This window comes from Juglans regia, chromosome 3 (genome assembly GCF_001411555.2).
Source record: "Juglans regia cultivar Chandler chromosome 3, Walnut 2.0, whole genome shotgun sequence".
Lineage (NCBI taxonomy): Eukaryota > Viridiplantae > Streptophyta > Magnoliopsida > Fagales > Juglandaceae > Juglans > Juglans regia.
In genome coordinates this window covers 14,526,987-14,553,994 of record NC_049903.1, presented here as the reverse complement: position 1 = coordinate 14,553,994, position 27,008 = coordinate 14,526,987, and the positions used below count along the sequence as shown (strand labels likewise).

The window sequence follows — 27,008 nt, the reverse complement described above, 5'->3', positions numbered from 1 at the left end:
ACATCGAGAATCGAGTCGAAGAATGAAGAGTCCAATAATGAGTCCAAGTCCTGGGCTCCTTGGTTGATCACATCCATAAGGCAAACATGATTCAACAATGGAGGGGAGCGTTTAGTTTCTTAACGACTGCTAAATGAAGGGGCAGTTGATGGTTGGGGATGCTCCGTGCCCTTCTCTAGACTATCGGGGTCACAACGAGCACGTGACCTACCATGGGCCCCATCACCCTCTGTATAGGGCCTATTTCCTTTTGGATTGAATGGAGTAGGAGCAACCCTCTTGTGCCCACGAAAAGGTCTTGGACCCATTGAACAAGGCATCTGACGGCCTACAACTAGTGACCAATCCAATTATACCAAGAAATAGTCCACATTCTCTCGAGTGAGGATCACATCAAAGTTAACAGAGTTTGGGTTGTCTCTAACCTATGAATAAATGAGATCCAAACACCCTGTCTTCCCTAGTGGGAGTGACTTCAAAATCATGGTTATTGGGAACATGACCCTACAAGGCCCTCATAGGAAACTCACGGCAGTTCGCCTCACCAACAGGAAACTTCCAGCCAACTCCAAGGACAAGTAAGAACTTCCGATCCCAATCTTTGACATGTGAGTAACGGGGTTCCAAATGTACAACCCTGTAGCCCGTTCATGAACGAAAACTATAATGGTTCCCATCATGCCGCCTAAAGACATGGATGCGGAAGAATGCGTAGGCAGTGAGGTCAGGATCCTCTTCTCTCGCAGCCTCCAAGGCCTGCCTCCAGACAATACAACACGATAACATTATCCTCCAAGCATTGAGTATGAGTTAGGCAAGGGTCATGCCCAAGAAGTCTAAGATGTCGTGAATTGGGCGATAGAATGGGAGCCTTAACCCCATCAGAAACATGCTAATATATAGTCTAGCGTACTCGACAACCCATCAGAGTTGACAATGCCATTGTGAGAATCGAGAAGAGTTCATCCATATCGACTAAGGGATACCATATCAATCCCTCACGGAATCCCACTCCACTTAGGTAGTGGTGACACTCTAGCAGCTTCTGGGAGCCATTTGGAGAATGACGTGGATGAGAAGACTGAGAAGCATTTCTGGGAGTCATTTGCGTAAAAGAGTGAAAGGATTTGAAGGGAGAAAGTGGTGTAAACAGGCACGAAGAATATGAAGACAAAATGAGGAAGCTTAAATGGACACATAAGACACTTAGTCGATTATGGGAATAAGGTGATGACAATTATGGGAAGATGGAATGGCAAAAGACACAATGGATGGAGCAAGGAAGGAAGCTACGTGTCAACAATAGAGAAAACACATTGAACAAATCTTGTATTATACGCTACGTAAGGAGACGTATGTTAGACAAGCTGAAGGATTTCATGCTGCACCATGAAGTGAATATAGGCAAACCGTCAAACAGAAGGAATGCATGAATTGTGTGCTCTACTCGAGAAGGACATGTGTCCATAAGAAAAGGATCAGATTTGAAATGAATGACGTGGAAAGAAAGTACAAAAAAGAAGGAAATTCTCTCCTGCACACGTGCGACAAGAATTTAAAGGGTAGCTGTTGGATATAAATATGTCCAGTAGGTGAAGATAAGAAGTTCAGGCAGTTAAAGGTCACAGTCACGTGAGACTCACAAGGTAGTGGATTGTTAAAGGGTTAAATTACACAACGTAGGAGTTTAGGGATAAAGGCATCCACCCGTATCTCTCTAATATTGGAATCAGTCCTTAAAGATAAACTTTAGAAGATCACAACCCATATGGAAACCTGACTAATCGTATCACAACAAGAAACAAATCTCTGGAGATGAGCCCAAGCAAGATATCTGCATTGGATAGGCGTCATCAACGGTCGAATTGTGCTAGAGAAGATAACATACCAGACTGAGCATTGAGAGTCGTACCTATGGGAAGGTCTTGCCATATTAGGTCACTTCAACCTTATAAATAGCATACCATGTATGTATCATACATTTATAGACTCATTGCTAATTGAAAGAGCATAACTCTTCTCTAAGTTAAGCATGAGAGGCATCTCCCATTGGGTTCTCCAAGTCTTCCTTTATGGTTGCAGGTCATTAGGGCACGCCACATGCATATTAGGAAATTGCATCAACAATTCCCATCCCCCTGGTTTTATTTTGGCATTTGGAATGACATGCTTTGAGTTCAAATATTTCTTCCCTTTTAGTATCAATTATGTTTACAGAGAAGGTAGCGCCTTAGTGACAATCTTGCTTCCTTCAAGTTAATGGGTAACACAGTTAGTTTCTCATCTCTCATTGAATTGCTTAAACATATGATTATTCTTATCTTTATAGATTATACTGGTATCCCTTGCTTCGGACATTAGTTTTCTAGTCTATTTTAATTTTATTTTCTTCGATTTTATTGTATTTAGATTTGAAGGGTTATTTATTTTTTATAAGAGCTTGATTTCAGGATTTCCTTCCTTAACCTCAAGCTCTTGTTTGTATAAGATATTTCCCCACCATAAGGACGACATGGCAATAAAATAAGGATATCGACCTCCTCAGAAAAAGAACTAAAGTGCTAAAATTAGAAATCAATGTGCTTTTGCAAACATGAGGAAAACTTAGGGACCGGCATTACCTTAACCATTAAATATATTAATCTGAACCTTTTAAGTTATTGAGTTGACAAGATTAACACTCGCCTTACTCCAATTTAATCTTAAATACGTATAATGGCGATTTACAATTCTTTCAACTATCTGTCCAAAAAACAAAAAAAAAATGTTTTAAACTAGTTCTTTTTCCTCTCATCTTTCATGTTCTCTTCCTAAGTGGTATTTAAAAAAAATCAGGACTGCATTTCAAAGATTTAGATCGTGACAATTTGAGTAATACTAAATAAACTATTAGGACGTGCAAGCTTTGTACACTCCATTTAAAAAAAAAAAAAGTAAGATCTACTATTAAAAAAATAAAATTTTCACGTGGATTATAGATTTATCCACTATTTACAAAGGGAATGCGTAAGACTTGTACACCCTAAAACTGCAAACATAATTTCTTTGATAGTTTTGGACCATCAAATACCATGGAGGGAGTTCTTGCATCTTTTATGGGGTGTGGGGAGATTTGGATAAGTGAATTGAGATGAAATGAAATGAAAGTTGAATAAAATATTGTTAGAATATTATTCTTTTAATCTTATTTCTAGGTGTTTTACAGCCACCGACGTTTGGTCCAGAGGATGGATCTCGATTGACGTTGCTCTAGCCACTTGTTTTTATATTAAAAAGAAAAGAAATGGATCTAAGATTCTGAAATATCATACCTCACGCACTAACCCAGAACCCATATAGGGGAATAAACTCGTGCTCTCTCGTGCTCTCTTCCTTTCCACTTCCACTTCCTCCATCTCATGTCGAGCCCTTGCCACTCTCCCATTGTCTCCGTTATCGTCAACCTCCAGTCATGCCGATAATAATTGCCACATCTACACGTGGCTGTCCCACTACTAATATCCTCATTCGCACTCCTTGGTCTGCCAGTCAACATTGCGAGATCAAAATCTCCAACTCCGATGTAACTAATACATTTTTACTTAACAATTTGCTTTATTTTTTTAAAGTAATCAATTCTTGTAATTGTTGCAGAATTGTGATTTTTCTTAATTAGTGGTTGCATGTCAAAATTGAATGTGATAGAAATAATTTTGGGAGAGGGAGGTGCTTCGGGCTCTGTTTATTTTTTTTTAATAATTTTTTAATATTAAAAAGCCACGTGGCTACAACCACGTCAGTCGGGATCCATTGTCGGGATTGAACGTCAGAGGCTGCAGATTTTTTCATTATTTTTGTTTTGAGATTTGAAAAAATTGAATTATTTATTATATTTTGTTTAGAAAAATTGTAATGATTAGATGAACTGAGTTGAGATGGTTTCTAAATCCAAATAAGGCCTGATAATCTGACCTAGGTTTCTAGGCTTTTCGTGCTTCTAGCCGACCATCTTCACCAATATGGAGAACAACAAAAAGGGATGGCACACTAGTTCTTTTGTGTATGACTTGCTAAGAGCATTGACATTGGTTTATCTATATGCAAATGCAAACACATATTTACATAACTAGACCATTAAATTGATTACATTAGATTATTCATATGAAAATATTTCCATAGATATGAACAATGTCAATACATCTTTGGAGATGTACTATTCACTCCTCAAATGCTATTCAATTAATCTTTTTTTTCTCTCCTCCCACTCTCTCTCTCTCACAACTCTTTTCTCTTCTCACTCCCTCAACAACACAACATAATCTTCACCTTCACCTTCACATTTATTTTATTATTATAATATTTTGCTTTTTTTTTATCATTTTATTATATTTTTAATATAATATATAAAAAATCAAATATTATTATTATTATTATATTTGTATTATTAATGTCAAATGTATGTAGTGGGTGCTAATTATAAAATATATAAGAAATAATAATTTTAGGAAAAAATTAATAATAATAATAAAATAATATTTTGTTATTATTTTGACTCAAAAATGCATAATTCAACGTGAGAGTTTTTCTTGAATGACAAAGACAATTTTCAAAATATGTGATTTTGCATTTGTATATAGAGAAACCAATGTTAATGCTCTAAGAAGAAAAAATGTTGGCTTGTCCCCCTCAATTACCGCCCGTTATTTTATTTATTTTAAAAATTTTGTTTCACTTTTGAAGATGTTTATGAATACAAATGAGTTATCTACATTTTCCTTAAGAAAACCTTCAAAAGGTGAAAACAAAGTCAAAACAAATAAAAAGAAATAAGTGGTTATTGAGTCATAATGGAGCGTTTATGAATAAAAATAAAATAAAAGTAGATAACTTATTTGTATTTAAAAACATCTTCAAATATGAAAAATAGAAATTAAAAAATAAATTGGGCGATAATTAAGGGATCTAAATAGCATCATCCTTGCTAGAAGTTGTAGATGATCTTATTTTAAAGAATGTACATTATAGCATCTTGTGATTTAAATTGCTTTTATTGAATTTAGATGTTCAACGCTTTTTCTTTTAAATTATAAAAACAAGAGATGATGATAATTTTACGAGGAATGTCACTTTTTATTTTAAATTTTATTATCTTTAAAATTTTAGTATTAGGTCTACCTACAAATTTTATATTAAAATAAGAAAAATATTATTTATATTTATTCATTCACATAACTATATATATATTGACATAAATTTATTGAAATAGTGAAAATTTTAAAATTTAAAATTTGAAGTTTGAATTAAAAAAAAAACTAATATAATATAATGAATAGTGAATATGTATAATATTATGTATAAATTTGTACATATATTTAATACTATTCTTAAAAAAATTTACGTGCATATATATATTTTATAATAGAAAGAGTTATATAATAATTATATTACTATAAGGGATATATAAACTTTTCCCCCTTTTTTTTAGGTATAAATTTTCTAATTAGATTTAAAGATTTCACTTTTCAAAATGCTACCTGTCGTTTGCTACCGTGGATATGTCATACAAAGTCTTTACGTTTCTCTCTCTCCCCCCGACCAAAGCGGCATCAACCGTAAGACCCAGACTTCGGACAAGAAGCCAGGAATCGAGATTCGAAACCCATCACGATATTGCAGATCCTAACAGTCTGCCTTCCCCGACACAGAGAGAGAGAGAGAGAGAGAGAGAGAGAGCGAGTTGGAATCGATGATACTTCTGCAATCTCAATCAAGATTTCTCCTTCAGACCTTGCTGAATCGAGTTCAGAAGTGGGTTTCCTCTCTCTTTCTCTAAATCAAATTTTATACGGTTCTCTCATTTATCTTTCGGAATTAGGAGAGTTCTCTACGTACACCTGTAATTCTTGAATTCACATCTTAGGTTGTCAATGTCTATGAATCATTGTTGTGGCCATTGTTTACCATTTCCGAAAAGAGTATAACCTCACTCCTGTTACTAGGCCTCATAGTTGGTCATCACTTATGTTTTTGAACCTCTTTTTTATTACTTTCAGATATATGATTGGAGTCTTTTCTGGCATCCCTACATTTATTGATGGGCATAATTTTTCATCGCTTGTAATGATATTGCCAACTTGTTTCTACTGCTTTGTATTCATATCCGGCCTTCCATTTTCCAATCAAGTGGATTATTTATTAATTCGAATGGGTTTCTTTCATATTGAAAAGATTAATTGCCAGAGGTTCAGTAAAAAATTAGTCTTGTTTGCTTAAGATGATCACAATCTAACTATTAAAGGACAGTCACCAATAATTAAGATCTGGGAAAACTTTGGAACCTCGTAAACTAACGTGTGCATTGGTTTTCAGGAGAACAAGGGTCTAATGCGTTAGCTCTCCTATTTTTATTTTGTGACAAATAGACCCCACACATGCATGGATTTTTATTTTATTTATTCTAATAGTAGTTTTAACTTTTTACTACCCAATTCGATTACTAATTGATAGTTTCCTTAGTTGCTGTGATCATGCTAATGCTTGTTCCAGCACTCATTCATCTTTTAGCTTCTTATCTAATGGTCACTTAAAAAAAGAAACATGGAACTGAAACTCAATCTTTCTTTGCTGTGATGGACTCGCACAGCATGCTGATTTCATTATTTTCCTGCAGTCTTGAAAAAGGAGTTGAATTGGATTACCACTGGGTTGAGTTTAATGATGTTCGCTACCATATTCAGGTAATTTAACTTATGAGCCTTTCAGTTTAGCATTTCTGTGGAAGAAAGAGCACGATTATGAGTAAACTTGTAACGAAGAATTAATATTAATCAATTTTTTTTAGCTATACTAATATTTATTTGAATCTGGTAGTTTTGTCATGTGGGGTATGAGTATCTGGTCTTTTCATCTGTGTGCCAAAAATATATTGTAGGTGTCAATGAAGAATTCACACGTCTTGCTGCTGTCAGTGTCATTACCTACCCCTCCCCCAGATGCCATCTTCTTTGGTGGACTTCCTTTTGGAGCTATTGAAGCAATAAAAGCTGCGTATGGTGTGGTTGTACAAATTCTTGATCCTCCAAGGGATGGATTTAATCTCACTTTGAAACTGAATTTGTCCAAACTTCCTCCAGATGAAGGTTCAACGAGTTCCTTTTCTAAGGTCATTATTAGCTTGCTGTTGATATGCTGAAGCATTTAGGATCCCTTGTTAAACATCTCCATCATTGCTCGAATTTTTAAGATCATGCCTAAAATATTTCTTTTACTTCCTGAAAAAAGTTTTTTTTTTAAAACCAAAATTTTATACCATTCATTCAAGGGTAATTTTTGTGTCAATTATCAGTTACAACGAACTTATAAGTGAAATGTTTAGGAGTTGTAACTGAAATTGTATGACATGTGGGAAGAAGTTAAAAATGTTTGGAACTATGTCTGACTGTGCATATTGTAATATTTATGCAGTCCAAAGAAATCAACATATGAATTAAAAAGACTATTCACAGTTTGATCATGTATGTTGTATGGACCTTATGCCTCTTGTATTATTTCTACGGGGTTGATTAATTTGTATTATTCAGTTCTTTTGCTGAACTGATTCTGGATTTTGTTTCTTTTAGGCCTTATTAAATGTTTTCATTGTGATGGTTTTAGCGGCTTATGCAACATGTTTTGAAAAGTAAACTCCTCTCCCATTGGATTTGCTCTAAACCTTGCCCCAGCAGAAGACTGGAAGAAATCAATGAGCAAGGATTTTCCTTAACTTGCATGACTGATTGAAATATCCATCTATACTTCTAGGCTTTGATGTATAGCTAAAAATTTAGATTAGGTTTAGGTGATTATCTGCAAATAGCAGTTCCTTTCTCAATTGAAGTAACATTCGTATGCAATATATACTCCTTACCATATTCAGGATGTCACTCCTCAAGTGAATGCTTTGTGAGCTATTATGCTCTCATATAAATTTAATGTGCAACCAACTTGTAGACTAGGTGAATATAAAAGAGTAGCGTATAGCGTGTGAATTTTGTTTTGGATGTCTCTCATTGGCAATTCACCATGCCTGTTCTCCTGGGTTAAAGCCAATTTCTCAAGTTAAAAAATTATGCTTGAGGCTAGAACTCGGCGCTTATTAGAATTATCCTCCACCTTTGGTTTTTAGGAGTGTAATACCTCATATTGAGAGAGCATATGTGGTGAATGAGATCCCACATTACTTGAGAGAGAGAAGTTTTTACTCTTTATAATGATTCCAAGGAACTTCAATTGTACCATTGATTAGCTCTGTTGGAGTATGGCTCAGATCTGGCTTGGGCATTCATTGGGGTGTTACAAATGGTATTAGAGTCCAACAGGAAGTGTGGGACTTGAGCCATGTCATCTATGATGGAATGACTTCATGAGGACATTGGGAATTTAAGGGGGGAGATCGTAATACTCCATATTGAATGAGTATAGGTGGTGAATGAGATCTTACATTGCTTGGAAAAGAGAAGTTCTTACTCTTTATAATGATTTCAAGAGGATCCGGTTGTATCATTGACTAGTTTTTTTTTGGAGTATGGCCTAGATGTGGCTTGGGCCTTCCTTGGGGAGTTACAAAGTGGTTGTAAGAAACTCTCTCTCTCTCTCTCTCTCTAGAAATGACATGAAAGGAAGAGGATTACCCTGTAGGACATTCCTTTTTAAAAGAAGATACTAAGGGAGTTCTTTCTTTGTACACTTGTTGATGAGGACATCTCCTCTTAATGTTTTATCTATTTTATTAATGTCTTATCTATTTTGTTTAGGGTTTGTATTACCCTACTATTTAAGGACATCTTCTATTATTGTTATTTTATTAATGTGTTATTTGTTTTGTTTAGGGTTGTATTGCCCTACTATTTAAGGACTTGTAAGAAACATTGGAACAGTAGGTTTTGAGTTAAGAATTGAGCGCCACAGCCGCCTCCTTCCAACCCCTCTCTTTGCTTTCTTCTTCTTCCTTTCTTCTCTTCTGGTTTCCTTTTCTTCTCTATTTCCTATTATTCTGCTTCTATTTCTTGTTCTCACTTCTATCCTACATCACTTGTTTTACCCTAAACACTTCCTTTTTCATTTTTTGGTTCTTAACCCCTCGCGAATGCACAAATGGAAAAACACTGTGTAAATATATATTAAAAGAAACAAAAGCAGAAAGTACAATATGTGAAATTATTCTATAGGTTATCATGAACATATTATTTCTTTTGGTCAAGATGTAGGGTGTCTGAGCAGACAGAAATTCTTAACGATGCAATCAAACAAGCCATCATGTGAAAAATCCGAGTGTGCCTTCACCTTGTCAATATTGGTCTGAATACCTCTTTCTACTGTTTTCCTTCATTTATATAGAAAAGGGTTACAACCGAGCATTGAAGCCAGCGCTTAATTGCGGCTGGTTTTACTATACACGTTAGCTGCTATTTACACGTTAAGACTATTTACGGTACACAAAGAGTCTATTTACTGTACACGTTATCTATTTATCTGATATACTATCTAGATATAGAAAGCATAAAAGTATCTCTATAGAAAGCATAAAAGTATCTCTATAACACACCTTACATGCAGAAATAGCTTATAACAGATTGTTTGATATAAATTCAGTGAATTATATCTTTGCATAAGATTGTTTTGAACCATAAAGGATAAAAAAAATACCTTCCATTAATTCACTTATCTATTATTATTTGTGTATTCTGTGGCTGAGTTACTATTTTTTGTTTTTGATCTTATTGGACTTTTTCCTTGTTGATGTTTTGCAGAGTACAGACATGCTCTTTTGGTTAAGATTGCATCTGTGAGGGAAACGGTCCTTGGTGCTCCATTGAGAGTAATTCTAAAACAACTTGCTTCAAGGACTGTTGCTTCTAATATGGACCGGCTTGTTGCCATTCTGCATAGGCCAAACGAGTCTTTTTTCCTTGTTCCTCGGGTAAAAATATCATCTCAACAGGTCAACATATTTTTGTTGCATAATTTTTTTCTTCTCTAGAACTTTGAACGATATCATTTGACCTTCATGGGTTTATTTTTAGAGACGTAGTATTAACTAGAAAATTACTCTTTACTCCCATTCTCCCCTTGACAGTGAAGAAGGCATAGCCTTGTGTACTTGGGCAGTGCCCCCCCACCCCATGCTGTGGCGGCCCTCTTCGTGAGGTAGGGAGAAGGGGACCCCACCCTACGGATCTCTCCCACCCTGTGGGCCCACAGTGGGGCAGTGTGTGGGGCTGGGGAAACCCTTCCCCCTTTTCCGTGTGCCCATCCTGAGGGGTATAGGAGAGGCCCTCTCCTTCCCCCACTAGGGGAGAAATCTCCCACCTCACTCCCCCACAACTAGCTGGGGGAATCCTCTCCCCAACAGGAATTTCTTCATTTATTATTGTACTTTTTAAATTTCGTATGGTTATCTTTGTTTTTCGACCCGTGGTATACCACAAGTTAATCATTATCCATGTTGTATATCACATGACAAAAGCTTGGCAGGATTTTTAGAATCAGCCAAAACTTTGGTTTTGATTAGGAAGAAAGTCTTATTAATGAATAGATCTAAGTACATATGGTCTATACAGTAGATACATTTAATTAGAAAGAGCAAAAGTTTTATAGAAGTCTTGAAAACTAAAGTTGGAAGAACATATGTATGCTGAAAACCAGTGATAAGTTTCCAGGAATTAGTCACTTAAACAGTATTTGATGGTTTTAGGGGTATCCAAAATACTTCAGTCTTTTTGCAATCAAGAATGAATCTAGGATTCTTATCGGGGGGGCCAAATCATATATAAAATTTCTTGTAGAACAAAAATTATAACAGAACTCAAAAGTGTACATGAAAATATATCTGGTCAGCTACAAGCACAACCAACTTCAATTGGTCCCTGATATATTAATGAGTAAATCTAAGTACACAGGGTGTATACATAATAATAGATCATCTTAACATGAGTAGATCTAAGTACTTATAAAAAAAAAATGAGTAGATCTAAGTATACAGGATCTATACAATAGATCCCCAATGTTTAGCCTAATCTCAAACATTAGTGGTCCACAATATCAAATTAAGCGCTATCAAATCAAATTCAATATTTAAAACATGTGATTATCTAAGTTACACAACTTCAAGAACCAAAATTCACAGTATTCAAATATGCACACTTTGAAATTCGATTCAAGTTTTCTCAATTTAATCATAATTAAATAAAACTACTTACCTATCAAATAAATAAATAAAACTACTCGATTGAATGTTCAATTCCAACATCCTATATAACACAACCATCAATTTTGTTATCCACCCAAATCATAAAACTCTCTAATTTTGACTTATTAGTAATCAAAGATTTAATTTAATTTTCTTCAAGTCAAAATTTCATAACTTTTTTGACTTATTGAAATCTTAAACTTTAAAGTTTATTTATTTATTTTTTCCAACAATGTAACTCAAATTAACTAAAATTGACCCTATAAAATGAAATTACACATCAACATACCTCCATGTATTAAATTTGGAGAAAAAACAAAAAATGTCAGTTGAATCAGGTTAGCTTAGGGGTCATAGGTTACAGGTTTTTGGCTGGAATTCATATTTTCCTTGATGAGTGCTGTGGTTGGGGTCTCCTTGCCAGAAAAGCTGGTCTCCTTTTCGGTAGGTCAACATTGGTCTAAAATCATCTAGTTGGTGATCTTTTGACAACGAAGGCCATATTCTTTCTTCCATCATCTGGTGTTAATGGTGGGTGGCAGCTTCTTCTCTCTTGATGCAATGGTTTTTTGCCTCTATATGTAGCGTTTTATCTAGGTTGGGGTCTCTCCTGGAATTGCAAAGATACCTCTAACTATTCATAAATTAAATCTACTAACCTCATTATCTGGAGTATTGCACAGACCCCATCTCCTTCCAAAGGTGATACACTCTAACTCTAGTTGCATCAATATATAAGTTTTGATAGAACATTTCTGAAATTCAGTTTTTTTGTTTTTGGCGTAACAGAGCATGTTGTAATTTTGGTGTCATTGTGTATGTTTTCATCCAATCCACTATTCTGTGCGAAGGTCCATACTTAAAACTTGCTGACAGAATGTTATAATATTGATTTCTAACAGATAGAAAAGGTGACAGTGGTGTTTCCTATGAGATTTAAAGACTCCATAGATATTGTTCTTGCCACTTCCTTCCTGCAGGTACAATAATTTTTTAATCTAAATAACTGATTTCATGCAAATGCAGGTTTTGTTTTTTGGAAAACTATGAGTGGACTCTCACCTTTTTGTTGATGGTCCTATGAGGGCCTTTCACATATGGAATTTATTACAATTTACACATATGGTGATTCTGTTGCTCACACTTGCAAGCATACCTTTATGATATGTTTGCCTTAATCCACTTCTGTGTTATTTGTAGTTTTTCACTTCCAAGTTTGTTTATCATATAGGAGTTTGTGGAAGCAAGGCGTACAACTGGACTCCATAATGCTCCTTCTTGTTTGTGGTCTGCATCTGCTCCTCTAGAACTGAAGGGAGCTCCGGCTGAAGCATTATTGGCAAATGCAGGATTTGTTACATTTGGTAAATGTAGAAAAATGGGTAGAGTTGGTTTTTCCTTTACTTTCTCACCATAACAAACTGCATTGTTTAAATGATGCAGTTATCTTCCCTCGTCACGTAGAAGGCAAAAAGCTGGACCGTACGGTTTGGAGTTTATCTACGTTTCACGCTTATGTTAGTTATCATGTTAAAGTGAGATTTCTTCCACCTAATCTGCCTGAATCTTGCTTCCTTTATCTTTGATTTTTTTTTCACGTGCTTGGAAATTGTGAAATACATAAAAAAAATAATAATAAAAGTGATACATATCCCTATATTATTTGCAATATTTATGGAAAAGAAAGCAGTAAAGCACGTTCTTACACAGTTTCCACTTGCATGTTCAAACTTTTTAAATGAGATACAAACTGTGAATGATTTTGGGTAAGGGTCCTGCTAGGGCCACTGATAGTGGCCCTGAGGATTCCTACCAATAAGTGTAAAATGTATTTTTTTTTTTTTTTTTTTTGTGTTTTTTTCCAGGTATTTTTTAAATCTTTTTAAACATTTTTAAGAAAAAAAGAAAAAATTCACAAATTCCTTTGAAAACACTTCCTTAACAATTAAGTAAAAAAAATTATAAAATAAAAATTGGTAGCTTTTGTCGTGCTGCATCCTTGGTGGATGCAGCATTTTCCTTTGGGTAAATGTAAATCTAGTGAGTAGCTTCAGCTGGAAACAGCACCTATGTGTTTGTAGTCGGAATTGTTTTGATAATTATGGATTATTTTTGTTAATTTTAAACATCATACAAGTTCCATACTTTGTGCTTGGGTATATGCATGTGCATCTGTACCACTTCAAATATGTCATGTTTAAGTTAGAGTGTGATGTAGCCTGGCATAGTGAGAAGCTTAATCTGCTAACATGAAAATCTCACAACTTTTTTTTGCAAACAAAGAACTAATCCCAATGGAATAGGAATATAAAGAAAACTCTTCCATGAAGATTCTATTGATTTAAAATCAGAAAAATAACTCATGAAGCCAAAACCAGCCTTAGAGTACTTAAATAATGTAAAGAAATTTAACCAAATCGAAATTCTAAGAGATCGGGATTTTAAAATTATTGCAAGTTTGTTCAAGCCACAGTCTCAAGTGTGTCGCGCAAGTTTTAGTTGCTAATTTCATTCAACTGAATATCTTGCGAGAGTCTTGTGGACTCTCAAGAAGAGCCACTCAATAGGCCTTCAACTCACAGGAGTCGTGAGAAGTTTCAAAAAGGCTTGCTCGACAGATGCTTGTGCATGGGTTGCACATCTTGTGTATTTTTTTTATGTTTACTCCAGTATGGGTTTTACTACTTTCTCTCAAACTTCTCCATGAACACATTTGCAATTTGGTCCACAGCAGAGTGCTTGCTACTATGTTTGCTCACCTGTTAAATGCATGCAGCAGGTGCTCTGGCTAGGGAAGGTGATGCTCATACAACACTTTAATTGTGTGACATTGCATGCTCAATTTGTAAACGATCTATATTTCACGATGATCTCAATTCATAGAAAAACTTTGGAGAGTTTCTCAAGCATGGGTGCTACAAAATATTGATTTATTTCCTCATTTATCTTGAAATCTGTTGTCTTGTTATCCATTTTAAAATCATTAAGATATTTTAATATGGTATGCATCCTTCTTCCTAGACTAGATTAATTAAGAACCTTCTTCTGATATTAGCTTTCTGCTGTTCGTTAGGGAAAGAAACTTTGATCTGTTTGAATGTGTAAAATGGTGGTATGTGGATTTTATTTGGTTCTATCAGCCCATATGGGTGTATTTTTGGCGTGCAAAGTCTTCACTTTATCTTAGGATGCTTCTTTTTCTATATTTTTGGATATATTTTATATCTGTTCCATACATATTCCTCAACAGTGCTCTGAGGGTTTTATGCATACAAGGATGCGACGTCGCGTGGAATCTTTGATTCAGGTACTCTTACCTCTCTGATCAGTCTCTCTTTCTTATAGTATCTGAAAGTGGTACTCTTAGATTGATTTTTTGTAAATGTTTAGTTGATTTTTTATAAGGGAGATAAATGTGAAAAAATCTTTCTGCCAATGATGGACTAGAAATTGACCGAGATTCATAAAAGCCATTACACCTTCTTCATGAAGGCCTCAGCTTGTTGGGAATAGATCATTACTGAGTGAAGCTTGTAAATTTGCCTAGTACTTGTTTTTCAATGAGTGATTCTAGCTGCACTTCGGTCCAAAGCCAGAACTGCAATGGAAATTCACATGGCATTGATTACTGTAGCAGTAGGAATTCTCTGTATACTGACAACCACAGAAATAGCTACAACAATTAGCTAACCTAGGAACTCTTACCCGTCTTCGTCTCTTTCAACTTTTACGGTCATTACATGTATGGTGCATTAAGGTCATTATTGTATTCTTCCCATGCCATGATGTTTTTTTTGTTGGGGGTGGGGGGTCATTACTCCCTTTTTGTGCCTTGTTGAGGCTGCATCACACTCTCGTGGAGAGCTTCAGTCCTTGGTTCAATTATTATTACTCAGCATCAATTGGGTTATCCGCTGTAAAGTTCATGGCATCTGGGAGAGGTGCATTTGTGGTTAGGAGTATTTGGAGAGCAGCTCCTGTATTGTTGGTGTGCTGATTGAAGTGAGAGGAATGGAGGGTATTGACAATATTATGAGAAAGTTAGTTATGGAGCTTTTGGCCATCTAAAAACAGAAGATGCATTAGATGGAATGAGAAGGCCTGAAATGTCCAACCAGTGTCATGTTTACTGCAAATGGTTAGCAATGTGTTTGGGTTGAAGGAAGTGAAGGGAAGTGGATGAATGATATGTGAAATGGATTAAACTCAGAAGCACTTTGCACATTTAGATGTTTATGTGAAATGTCCACCCTGCATCTTGTGAACCGTACATGGTTAACAGTGTGTTTGGATTGAAAGAAGTGGATGAAAGAGAAGTGAAATGTATTAAAGTCAGAAGCATTTCCCACGGTTACATGTTTAAGGGAAATGGGGAAAAGAGTATAGGAAACGGAAATGAGCCTTTGTTGTTGTAAGAGCTTAGCTGCCCCTAATCAATCAGTCAAACTAAAGGGTAAAAGATTATGCATTTAAGTGCTAGAATTTATGTTCTTTGATAGTATATATTTTGTTTTTTATGCGTAATGTAAAGTTTTGTTAAGACAAGGACCCTTTTCACAGGAAGTATACAAGAGATCCACCTAACTATTAAAAAGGAAAAAGATCATATCCAATTCTCAAAATGCCTTTATCTTTTGAAGACAAATTCTTGAATTGGTTCTTATTTCCAATAAGTGCCGGTAGGTTGAGATTGGGCCACCTGGGTGCTTTGTAGATTGAATATGGAGAAGGCCTATGTTCATGTGAATTGGAGATCCTGGATCTATTTGCTGAAAAGCTGTGGATCTATTTGCTGAAAAGCTGCGGATTTTGATAACCCAATGCATATCTACAGTGTACTCCCATGGATTTCTCTAGCAGTACCTGAGATTTATGCTAGGAGAACCTTTGTCTCTTATGCTGTTTATAATTTTTTTTCCCTACTTTTGACCTCTCGTAAAATTTTATCAGAGGTTAAAGGGTTATGTAGCTCTGTCATGAATGAGATTCTGTCAGCTGAAGGAGAATCCATCAGCGCTAGAATGTGCATTGGAGTTGTCCATTTTGAGGTGCTTGATGAGAGTATCATCTCCGTGAAAGAAAGCAGCAGGAGCATGTAACTCTTGCCAAAAAATGGGACAGTAGACTTTGCGTCTTGCAATGGCGCAAAGGAGCCATGCGGTTGTTGCATGTGCTAATCAAAAGGTAGATGTGGCCAATGGGATGGCAGAGCCTAACGCCAGGTCCAAGTGGGGAGTGGGGTGTGTTATGAAGGCATGCTGTGGTAGATTTAAGATTGAAGTTCTTACATAAAAGATGTGAGAAGAAAACTGAAAGTTATTATTGAAGTAGCATAACTTGATTGATAAGCAAGCTGATAGACAGCCAGAAGTGGTTGGCATAAAAAAATAAACTAGAACCTAAGGAAGGAGGGCGGCACGTGGTGGCCAAGCACCAGTGACTGGTGGCAGCCGATGGCTGGGGAAGGATGAGGAAAGGGCAAATCTTCTAATGGTGGGGAGGCGTGTAGAGACACGGTGGATCAAGAGCTCTAGATCTACCCTTTAGTGACAGAAAGTGAGGAAAAAAAAAAAACAGATGAAAGGAAGAGGAGAAGAAAAAATAGAAAGATCTTTGGATTTGTTATGGGATGAGGGGCTTCTTTCTTCCTCTCTTTGATTTGGGAGTGGTGGATTCCGGTGGGGATAAGGATTTGTGGGGGGAGAGCAGTTTGTGAGATTTTTTTTTTTTTTTTTACATATATTCTGTCCCTAAATTAAATTGGTTAAAAGTATTTTGTACCCACATTCTTGTTTGTGCTTTGTTTTGTTTACGTAAACAAGAAGGTGCACAGGATATTCTCATGAGCTCATGGGAACTCACATTTATTAAATTCTGTAGGCTCTCGATCGTGCCAAGCCGGAGTTGGAGAGTCCAAAGAAAAAAGTGCAAAGCAGATCCTTCAAACGACTGGTTTGTCTCGCGGATGCTTTTCTTATCTTAATGCCATAATAATATATATACTTATAATTTTTAGCTGACTTTGCTTTTTCTATGCTTTTCCTTTTCCTTTTACTATTTTTTTCAAAAAAAAAAAAAAAAACTGTGCACCGGGTTTCAGAGCCTCAACGAAGCAAGGACCAATTCAGAGTCATAGTTGGTACAAGATGGGTGCTTCTGTTTGGACAGTGAGAAGCCCATTAGCCGAGGCATTGCTTGCTATATGCAGGGAAGACTACTCCAAGTGCTTGTATTTTATTTCCCAATATAAATTAAAAAAAGAAAAAGGAAAGAAAAGCACATATTTATTCAGTTTGCTAATACGATACAATTTTGTTTGTAGTTGGGTTTTTAGTGAACGGTAAAATGTTACTTTACTTTGTTTAGGTCAATTTTGGGGTCCATTATTTTCTTTCATTCCATTCCTGGTTTGAAACATGAATTTCACACCCTCTAATTTTGGACTTTAGACTTGGTGGACTTGTCATCTCTAAAACCCTCCTTGCACTATCATTACCAATCCCCTCAAAATGGAAAACTCTATGCTCTTTGTGTTCTAACTTGGAAAGTCTCTGGAGAGGAAACTAAGCCGACAATGATATGATTGCTGCGATATATGCAGAGCCTGAACAATCGTTTTTTTTAAAGAGTTATCTTGTAATGAGAGAAGTTTCAATTATTGGTTTGTGCTATTATATTTTACTTTTCTATAAAAGAAGGAAATTATATAGTAGACGACGGACATGATTGATGGTGGTAGGCTTCCATCTCATTTATAATTTAAGCCCCTAGATGAGGGACATGGTGGTAGACTTGCATCTCATTTATAGCTTAAGCCCCTAGATGAGGGACATGAATGATTGATTAGGTGAAGTGAATATAGGAAAAGATTGATGATTTGCAGGTGAGATAACAGCTGAATTAAGTTTACTTTCCCAAGGAAGGAGGGAGGGAGAGAGTTATTATTTTCACACAATAATGTTTATGGGTAAATATGGTCATATAGATTTTCCATTTTTAGATCAAATGGGTTGAATACAAGAAATTAAGAAAGTTTATTTATTTATGTTATTTACTTATGGTTATATTTAAGCCTTGTTAATGTGTGAATTTGAGATGGGTAGATTTAATTATAAATACTTATTTTTTAAATTCATGATTCAATTGTTTTTGTTGGAGAAAAAAACCTCAGAATTCAAATCCATTTTATATTTGTCAAATTCATATCAAGCACCTCAACACCTCTTTATTTCTTTTTTCTTGTTTCAAAAAGTAAACATAAAACAATATATTTTTTTTTATCGGAAATTTAGCCATGTTAAGAACTTCACCAAGACCATTCTACAGTCTCATAAATGGTAGGAGTAGGACCAAACAGCCAAGCAACTCAGACAAATTTTTAGGTAGTTGCCTTATCCCATTTGGGTGGGGGGGGGGGAAGAACATTAAATCAGCAAGCAGTACACAAGTCTTACAACTACCAGTGAAAACAGCTCATTCATTTGTCATTGATGGGGAAGAAACTGCTGCAGAAAGGGTGGAGGGCAGCTCTTTCTCAACACGGGATGAGCATGAACAACAGCAAAGAATTCCACGCAAAACAAATGACAAGCAACCAAAAAAACCAGGCACTAACATAAAAAAAGAACCCCACCTTGGAGGGTTTCCTCACGTGATTGATTTAGCTGGTTTTTATATCTTACATTAAAAAACTTGGCTGAGTAAAAGCTCTTCTGGTTGTCAGTCTCTCTCTGGGAGAAGACTAGGGCTTGGCTTGGATGGGCCCTGAGTACCTCTGGATATTTCAGTCACACCTGCCTCCATCTCTCTGCGTGTGTTTTTGCAGATCAAGCTCTGATATATGATATATCAACCTCAAATTGATATCTTTAACAGTAGAAGAAAGGGCCAAATATATTAATTGCAAAAGGTTGTTGGTGGGCCCTACCCCCCCCCACCCACTATGAACCAACATAATATAATTTTTTTTTTTTTTTTTTTTAATTTTCTTGGAGCAGAATTGACTGGAAAATTGGCTACTCGGATTCACTGTCCAAGCTCTCCATTCCTTTCAGACCCCTTCGCTTTTGCTGCATATGCCATCCACAACAAGCAACAAACATGCAGATCGTTTTAGTCTTGCTGCAAATATAATCAAATCTACAATAATGCCCGAAAGACCACTATTTCCAGGCGATGTTTCTATAAGTCAAGATGAAGGGTTGATGATTTGCAAAGGAATTGTCAGAAACTCGAGAAGAAATATGTGGGAGCCAACAGCCCAGTTGTAATTTCCATCAAGGAAGGTAGATGGAAACACACCCAAAGTCAATCACATGATTGTGAAGAATGGACCAAATATATATATATATATATATATATATATTTAAAAAGCAATGGATCGTGGAGAATGGGTCAATGAAAAACAGATGAGAATCTAAAGATGTCCATGAAGGAGCTTGTGCAGTAATTGCACAAGTACTAAAAAGTATCCCTTATGGCAATGCAACTCTGAAGGAATTTGAAAACGCATCCCTACTGTTTCTTTTTTCTTTTGGTAAATAACTGTGGGCGTACCAAACAATCTTGTGGGCTCTCTCCACAATCCAAAAGGCAAAGAAAAGAGGAAAACAAAGCATCAATACCTTCTTCACACATTTCTTCTCCCTAACCTCATATCGATTCCTTGTCAAGTCAGACAGCCACATCCCTGGAAAACAATACTGCCAAAAAAAACATAACCCACAATTTTATTTTTTCTTATCTGTATGGAACAATTCGGAATAGTCTGCACCAAACAAAAGACAGCATTTTTTTTTTTCAAAAAAAAAAAAAGAGCCACTAAATAAAACAGATTATTATTTATTATTATTATTATATGATTGAAAAAAAAAAGAGCCACTAAATAAAACAGATTATTATTACTATTATTATATGATTTATGGTTTTTTTCCCCTTTATAGTTAATTGTAGTATACCTGGAGAGCTTTATCAATGTTCTTGGCTCTTTTCTTGGGTCTCTGAGACAGTTTTGTGCCTTTCATTGCAAGGAAATCATCTTCTTTCTCCTTTCTCGACAGAGCAAGGTAAATCCTGGGCCACTCAGTCACTTCAACGTTCACCTTTTCTCCTCCTCCTCCAGTCAATGGAGCAGCAGTGTTAGTAGGCCCAGCTTCCTGCTCTGAGTGTGCTTGATTAGCAGAATCAAGATGATCACAGGATCCATTTGGCTTCTCCTTCTCATCTTTTGCTGACCCAGAAAAAGGATTTATCTTTCTATCAAGTTTCTCCGGAGGAGGAGATCGTTTTCCGGCCATAGATCTCGGCAACACTCGGCTACTGCTGCCACCGTTTCTGGATGGTGACCCGTTTGCTCCAGAACCAGATCGCTCCTCTAAATTCCTGGGCATCATGGCCAATTAATATTATGTAATAGATGATAAAAAGATTCTCGCTTTAGGGGTAATGGCAGAGTAGATCAAGTTCAAAAGCTTTTCCTAGGACCGGAAAAATTCGCAAAAGACACGATTTTTCTTAATACCCACCCAAAACAAAAAATGCATTTAACATACTTTATCTATGCTAGTGCTGCTGCATATCATATCATGATAAGAAATACGTTGAAGAAAGGAGAAAATCAAAGATACATGGTTTTATATATATATATATATATTTAAGTACAAATTAGTATGGGGAAAAGAGAATAAGGAAAACGGTTTTCAAAGAAATTTCTCAAGTTTCAAGATCGGGACCGGACTGGAACTCAAAGCTGTGTTCTGTCACAAATAAAAGACAAGGGTATAAGAGCATTAATGGGTGATACCCCATGACCCCAACCCACATTTGTGACACACAGAATTGGAAAGCAGAGATAAAAACTAGAGAGGGAGGACGACTGGGGATCGGACTTCTTGGATACCCACTACAGGAAGAAAAGCTTGTTTTTAGGTCTTAGATTTTCCCAAGCCCATCTTTTCGAGGGGCACAAAAGTAAATTAGTGAGACTTCGGATTGAACAGAAACAGCTGAAACATAAAAACAATGATAACCATGGCAACAACAATACATGGTTTCAGTCTTCAGATTTTGGAACAATATGAGTAAATCAAGTAAAAACATGATTCTTTTGAAACTCGGGAGTTTATCAAACAAAGCAAATACGAAGATCCAGATCGATATGTGCGTTTAGTTATCTATATCTAGACTAAATTAAAAAGTTACAGATGAGATCATAAGGTTTATAAGGAAAATAATGAAAAGAACACGAAGACCGAGACCAGTAAAAATAGAAGAGAAGACTTTCGATTTAGAAGAAGGAAATAGGGCATAAAGAAGATCCACATAAAATCTTAGAAAATAAAGACGCATATATGCGTATTAAAAAAGAAAATAATGGGCAGAGAGAAGAAACAAAAGAAGAGAGAGAGATGAAAGAAACCTGTTGGAAAGAAAGGCAGAAGCTTCCCTTCTGGGTCTGGTGGGGGCGTTAGGAGTAGAAGCAGAAGAAAGGGGCAGTGGCGGAGGCGGCGGTGGCGGCATCGTTGTGGCGGGTGCGAGTCTCCTTTGGGCCTTGATAGCGGCAGACGACGACGACGATGATGCCGAGTCATCAGTTAGCACCCGGATCTCCGTTCTTGAGACTCTTGCTTTCTTTCTCTGGCCCCACTGCAGTAACATGTCTCCATTAACACCTCCGGCACCCCGGCCCGGGCAGGGACTCGCACTCGCACAGGGACTTGGACTCCTGTCGCGCTTCGGGTTCTGGGTCTGGTGGTTCTTCGCTGCTGATGGGGGATCATGGAGCTGCTGCTGCTGGTGGTGGTGGTGGTTGTCGGACTGGGGAGAAGTGGGTGCAGCTTCAAAAGTGTTGATTTGGTCTTGGGTTGTTCTAGATGGGGATCTGAACCTGAAGCCTTTGGCTTCCAAAGTAGAACAACTGGTGCCATTCACATTTGTTCTGGTGGTATTGGTAGTCGGGTTGAGAATTCTGCCATTGATGTTGGGCTTCTTCCCATTACTCAAAGCAACGCCATCTGGGCTGCTTACTCTCTGATATCTGTGAAACCAAACCAAACACACATTCGCTTCCATTAGCAGCCGAATCAGTATATATTGCAGAAACGAAGCACTTGACTCTTCTGATTCAATTCGAAAAAAACAATCAAAAACAAAATAATGAGAGGCCGAGATGTTTGGTTATGACAAGATCTGACAAATAGGACAGATTCCCTTTATCAGCACCACACTCCAATTGCTCTAAGATGTATTTGGCATTACATAAAGAACACATTCAACACCCATAAAAAGAAAGCACACAACAGCTAGAGTGCGAAAGAAATAGACAGACATTCAACTATTATGGTGAAAATGAATGAAAATATCATCTTTTTTTAGAATGGAAATTCATGTTCGGGACACAAGGCCACAAGTGAATCCGCCAGCAACAGAATGGGGGTTTGACTTGCACCAAATTCTAGCAGAGAGCAAAGGGAGCTACGGTAAGGATAAGAAGCTTGGCGAATCCCTGGATGGGGATTATAGGAAAGAACTTCAGGAACTTGGTTGGCCTTGATGCTTTTCCAAATTTATTATCAAGTATATGCAGGTTCACAAACGTCAATCGGTGTAGAGAAGAAATCATCTCAAGACCAGAATCAGCCTGCGAGATTTGTAGCCGGAATAGGATGTAGAGGCTCCCAACAGAAGAATCTCAAGGATGATGACCGATCGGAATTCACTGCAACAAAGTTGCGAATCTCAATCTCAATCTGATGGTTATCTCGATGAATCTACACTCCCAGAGAGAGAGAGAGAGAGAGGGAGGGAGGGAGAATTTTCCGTGACATTTTCATCCGTTCAAGAAAAAAAACAACCGAAAGAAGAATCAAATTGCGGTGAGAAGCTCAGTTTTCAAAGAAACGAGACATTGCTGCTTCGCCTACAATTTCCACCATAAAAAAAGGCTGATCTCAGACAGCAGTAACAAAGAAAAACCAAAAACAAGTTAATCAATTGTCAGTAACAACAGGATCCAGGAACCCATTGCGCCATCAGATAAAGCCACAAAAGGGAAGGAAAAAGAAAATCATCTCAAGGCCTGAAGCAATGGGGTAGACCTCATTGTAGTCTCAACAGACAGACAGACAGATAGACAGAACAAGAAAGGGTTATATGGAGGCAGACCTCATCGACATGTATATATTCCAAAGGATGAAAATCGCTGGAACAAATTCTGGTTTGATCCCTCAAATCACCTCACTCAATCAGCTTTCTGTGACATATATATTTACACATATGTTTTGGTAATGAAAATCACCTCTCAAAATGACTTCTTTTCTCTGCATAAATCTAAGAACAATGAATGGAATACAGAGAGAACCAAGAGAAGGAAAAAAAAAAAAAAGACGAAGGAAACAGAAGAGAAGTACGAGAAAGAGGAGGAGGAAGAGAAAGAAGATGAAGAAGAAGAAGCAGCTACAGAAGATGGGCAACGAAACGAAGAGATAGTACAAATAATATAGAAGTAGGGGTATGGGAGTGAGTGGGAGAGACTCTAAACAGGTGCTTCCTTTGTTTATTATTCGACTTCTCTAAAACACCCCTAAATTCTTCCTTTAATCTCCGACTCTGCCACTATAACCTTTCAATAATAGTTCAATTTCCCAACACCAGTGGTAAATATTACCTTATGTATTTTCTCTCAATTTTCTAACAAAAAATAAAATAAAAAAATTTATTACCTTCAATTGTAACATAATGATTATGCTCCATGCATTAAGATATATATTGGATATAATATATTTTAAAGCCCATTTTAATGCTAAGATTAAATGAAATTACTCTTTAGTAACGCTCAAAATATTAATTAAAGGTATTAAATGTCGAGAATAATAATTTGAAACTATTTTTTTTTTAAATGGTAACAATCGTACAGTATATGATTTATTTAAATCATTTTTTGTGTTCAAAAAAGCTTTCAAAACCTTTTTTTAAATGATAATTTGAAAACTCTTTAAAAAAATTGGAATACCAAATGCTAATCATTACCCTCTTTGAATTCTTTTTCATATAATTAATATGAGAAACCTTTATATATATATATATATATATATAATGATGTAATTAACGACTGCCTATCGCATTTAAGAAAAAAGATTATTTGTAAATTTAGTTATTAATGCACCAAATATAATATTGATGTGAATATAATATTAACATCAATAAGTAAAAAAAAAAAAAAACATATTTATTTTAAATGTTTTAAATTTGATATAACTTCGTAGAATATAGATATGTTCTCGTATATTGTGAGGTTTACACCAAAATTTTAATAAAGGCTTGAGTTACATCTTATTAAAAGTTTATTGAATATATCTTATTAAAAAGTGAATGAATAAGATTGAAAAATTGATGAAAAATTCTAATTTATTTTTTTAACTAAAACAGTCTTCAACGTTGATTTTCTAAACTGATGTAAGCCAAATTCTTTTAAAAATGAGTAATATTAAGTATAAATTTTAAATAGATAAATCTCGTATAAGTCTTTTATAAAACAATAGATTTTATTAATAAAGAATATTTTTTTCATGTGTCTAGAATGTATCATGTGCACTTTTGATTCTATTTGAATGTTGAGAGTATTTCAAATATTTTATAAATAATAATAAAATAATTTAATAATAATAATAAATTATTTATAAATAGTAATAACATAATTTAAGAAGATTTGATAACAATTATATTTCCAAACACAACCAACAAGGGATGATTTTTTTATTGAAACCATGGCTAGATTGTGGGTTAGGTCGCAAATAAGCCTTCCCTTTGTTGGAGGGATCGCCTTTCGACAATAAATTTCATTGGCAAGCCATCCTCGATAAATTTCATCGATTGTAGAGTTTTTTTTTTTTTTTTTTCCCTAACAATTTTATAAATATTAAGTTTTTAAATTAAAAAAAATATTATTTATAGTTATAGAATATGTAGATAACGTGAAATTCTTAAATAAATAAGAATTCACATAAAATAATAATAATTTTTTAATAATAAATCTTATTATTTTTTAAAAAATTATGTAAAACTTACGCGACTTAGCATTACTCATTTTAAATGATGAAGAAGCCATATTCTTAAAATGCCGAGGAGGCAATATCCATATAGGTGCCACATCATTTCGTAAAATAAAGATGACAATATCTCTAGCATTTTCCTATCATTTTCATTTGCTTAAAAAAGTGAAAACCAAAGCACACGTCCTACAAAGACATGAAAAAGAGCCAAACACAATTGAATAGTGAACATGGTCGATCGTGGAAAACATGGGCTTCATTACATCTGTAGAGATATATTTCTTTAGAACTTTTGGGAAGTAAAAAAAGATTAAAAAAATATATATATTTTAGTCACGGAAGGATTTCATAAAAATAAATTTATAAATTAATATGATTTAAAATTATATAAAATCATGCCAGTTTGTAAATTTATTTTTAATAAAATTAACACTTCTAAAAATAGAATTCTCTTACAAAATAATCTTCTAAAATAAAAATATATTATCGCGTTGAAACTTTATTTTAGTAAACGAAATTGAGATGATCATGGGAATGAATAAATATAGATAGAATTTATTATTGAGAACATCTATTTTATACACATGATGTAGCATCATCTAGACTATACATCTTTTTAAGTAAGTATTAGAAACAATCAACTAGAAGTAGCCATATAATAAATTTAAAATATATACTGCTATAATGACTCCTTTCTAAGATTATTCTATTAAAATTTACATACGTTTTTAACCATGTTTTGACCGACGAGAATGCAGATTCTCATTCCTCGATAAGGGGGTTTTTTTTTTTTCATTATATTATTTTAGTGTTTTTTATTTGGAGTCATGTACTCAAAATAAATGTTGGTGTATTCTGTTTTTTTTTTTTTTGCCCTCTTTTATTTGTTGATATTGTCATGGTTATATATAGAAGGAAAGTTGTTTTTCTAACGTCGAGTTTTATTATGGTTACTTTTTTATGCTACTTCTTTCTTACATTTTGACACTTTATGAAATCTATATTATTCCACAGAATAAAAACGTATACGAATATATTTTATTTGTTTATAAATAAAAAAATAATAAAAATATCTCAAACAATACATACCATTTTCATTTTATATAATTTCTATTTCCGTAATTTTTATTTAATTTTTAAACATTTTGTATCACACAGTGATATGCATTCCAACTTTCCAAGAAAAAATAAAAGGATATTTTGAACTAAAGCATGAAAATCTTAAATACTATGAATTTAGTGGCCGTTTAAATAGTGAGTTGAGATGAGATGAATTAACATGAAAGTTAAATAAAATATTATTTTTTAAAAATATTATTATTTTATGATTTGAAACAAAATAAATTATTTATTATATTTTGTGCGAGAATTTAAAAAAATTATAATGATAATATGTGATGAGACGAAACACTCTCACTATTCAAATGAAAAATTAATCATATTTTAAAAATCTAGATTTCTAGGTATCATTTTCCAAGGAACATAGAAAAAAAAAAAAAAAAAAAAGTTTGATTTCTCGAACCAAACAGCCGACAGATGTTTATGACCATTTCGTCCCACTCTAAATTCAACAAGAAAAGCGTGTTACTAACTGCACTAGACGTCATAGATTTAGGCCTATTTCATTCATGCTTTGTAGCAAGTTGAAGTTTTTCCCAGAGCTTGTCACATGGCATAAATATAGCGTGCACATCAAGTGTTTAGATAATTGTAAATGTTATAGAATCCACTTATAAGTGTTTTTTTCTCACACT

General features: G+C 35.0%; 2 protein-coding genes across 3 annotated transcripts; one reads left to right on the top strand and one right to left on the bottom strand.

Annotated features, from left to right (window-relative positions):
• The first annotated feature begins 5,558 nt into the window (after nt 1-5,558).
• Nucleotides 5,559-17,678, top strand: LOC108988813 (actin-related protein 2/3 complex subunit 2A-like). Of its 2 annotated transcripts, XM_035688138.1 has the most exons (11): nt 5,559-5,787; nt 6,650-6,716; nt 6,911-7,118; nt 9,768-9,937; nt 12,109-12,186; nt 12,438-12,570; nt 12,650-12,741; nt 13,941-14,003; nt 14,457-14,513; nt 17,087-17,158; nt 17,307-17,678. In XM_035688138.1, exons 1-11 carry the CDS (start codon nt 5,726-5,728, stop codon nt 17,340-17,342), a joined length of 1,038 nt encoding a protein of 345 aa, XP_035544031.1. In that variant the 5' UTR covers nt 5,559-5,725; the 3' UTR covers nt 17,343-17,678. The 2 variants fall into 2 exon arrangements, with proteins under 2 accessions (XP_035544031.1, XP_018817727.1); XM_018962182.2 differs by lacking the exon at nt 13,941-14,003 and having other exon boundaries at nt 5,561-5,787.
• A 987-nt stretch (nt 17,679-18,665) lies between these two features.
• LOC108988812 (espin-like) lies at nt 18,666-23,773 on the bottom strand. Its single transcript, XM_018962181.2, has 5 exons — nt 23,369-23,773; nt 21,624-22,241; nt 20,164-20,587; nt 19,831-19,908; nt 18,666-19,275 (listed from the first exon to the last, which is right to left on the bottom strand). Exons 1-5 carry the CDS (start codon nt 23,377-23,379, stop codon nt 19,222-19,224), a joined length of 1,185 nt encoding a protein of 394 aa, XP_018817726.1. The 5' UTR covers nt 23,380-23,773; the 3' UTR covers nt 18,666-19,221.
• Between the last annotated feature and the right edge of the window lie 3,235 nt (nt 23,774-27,008).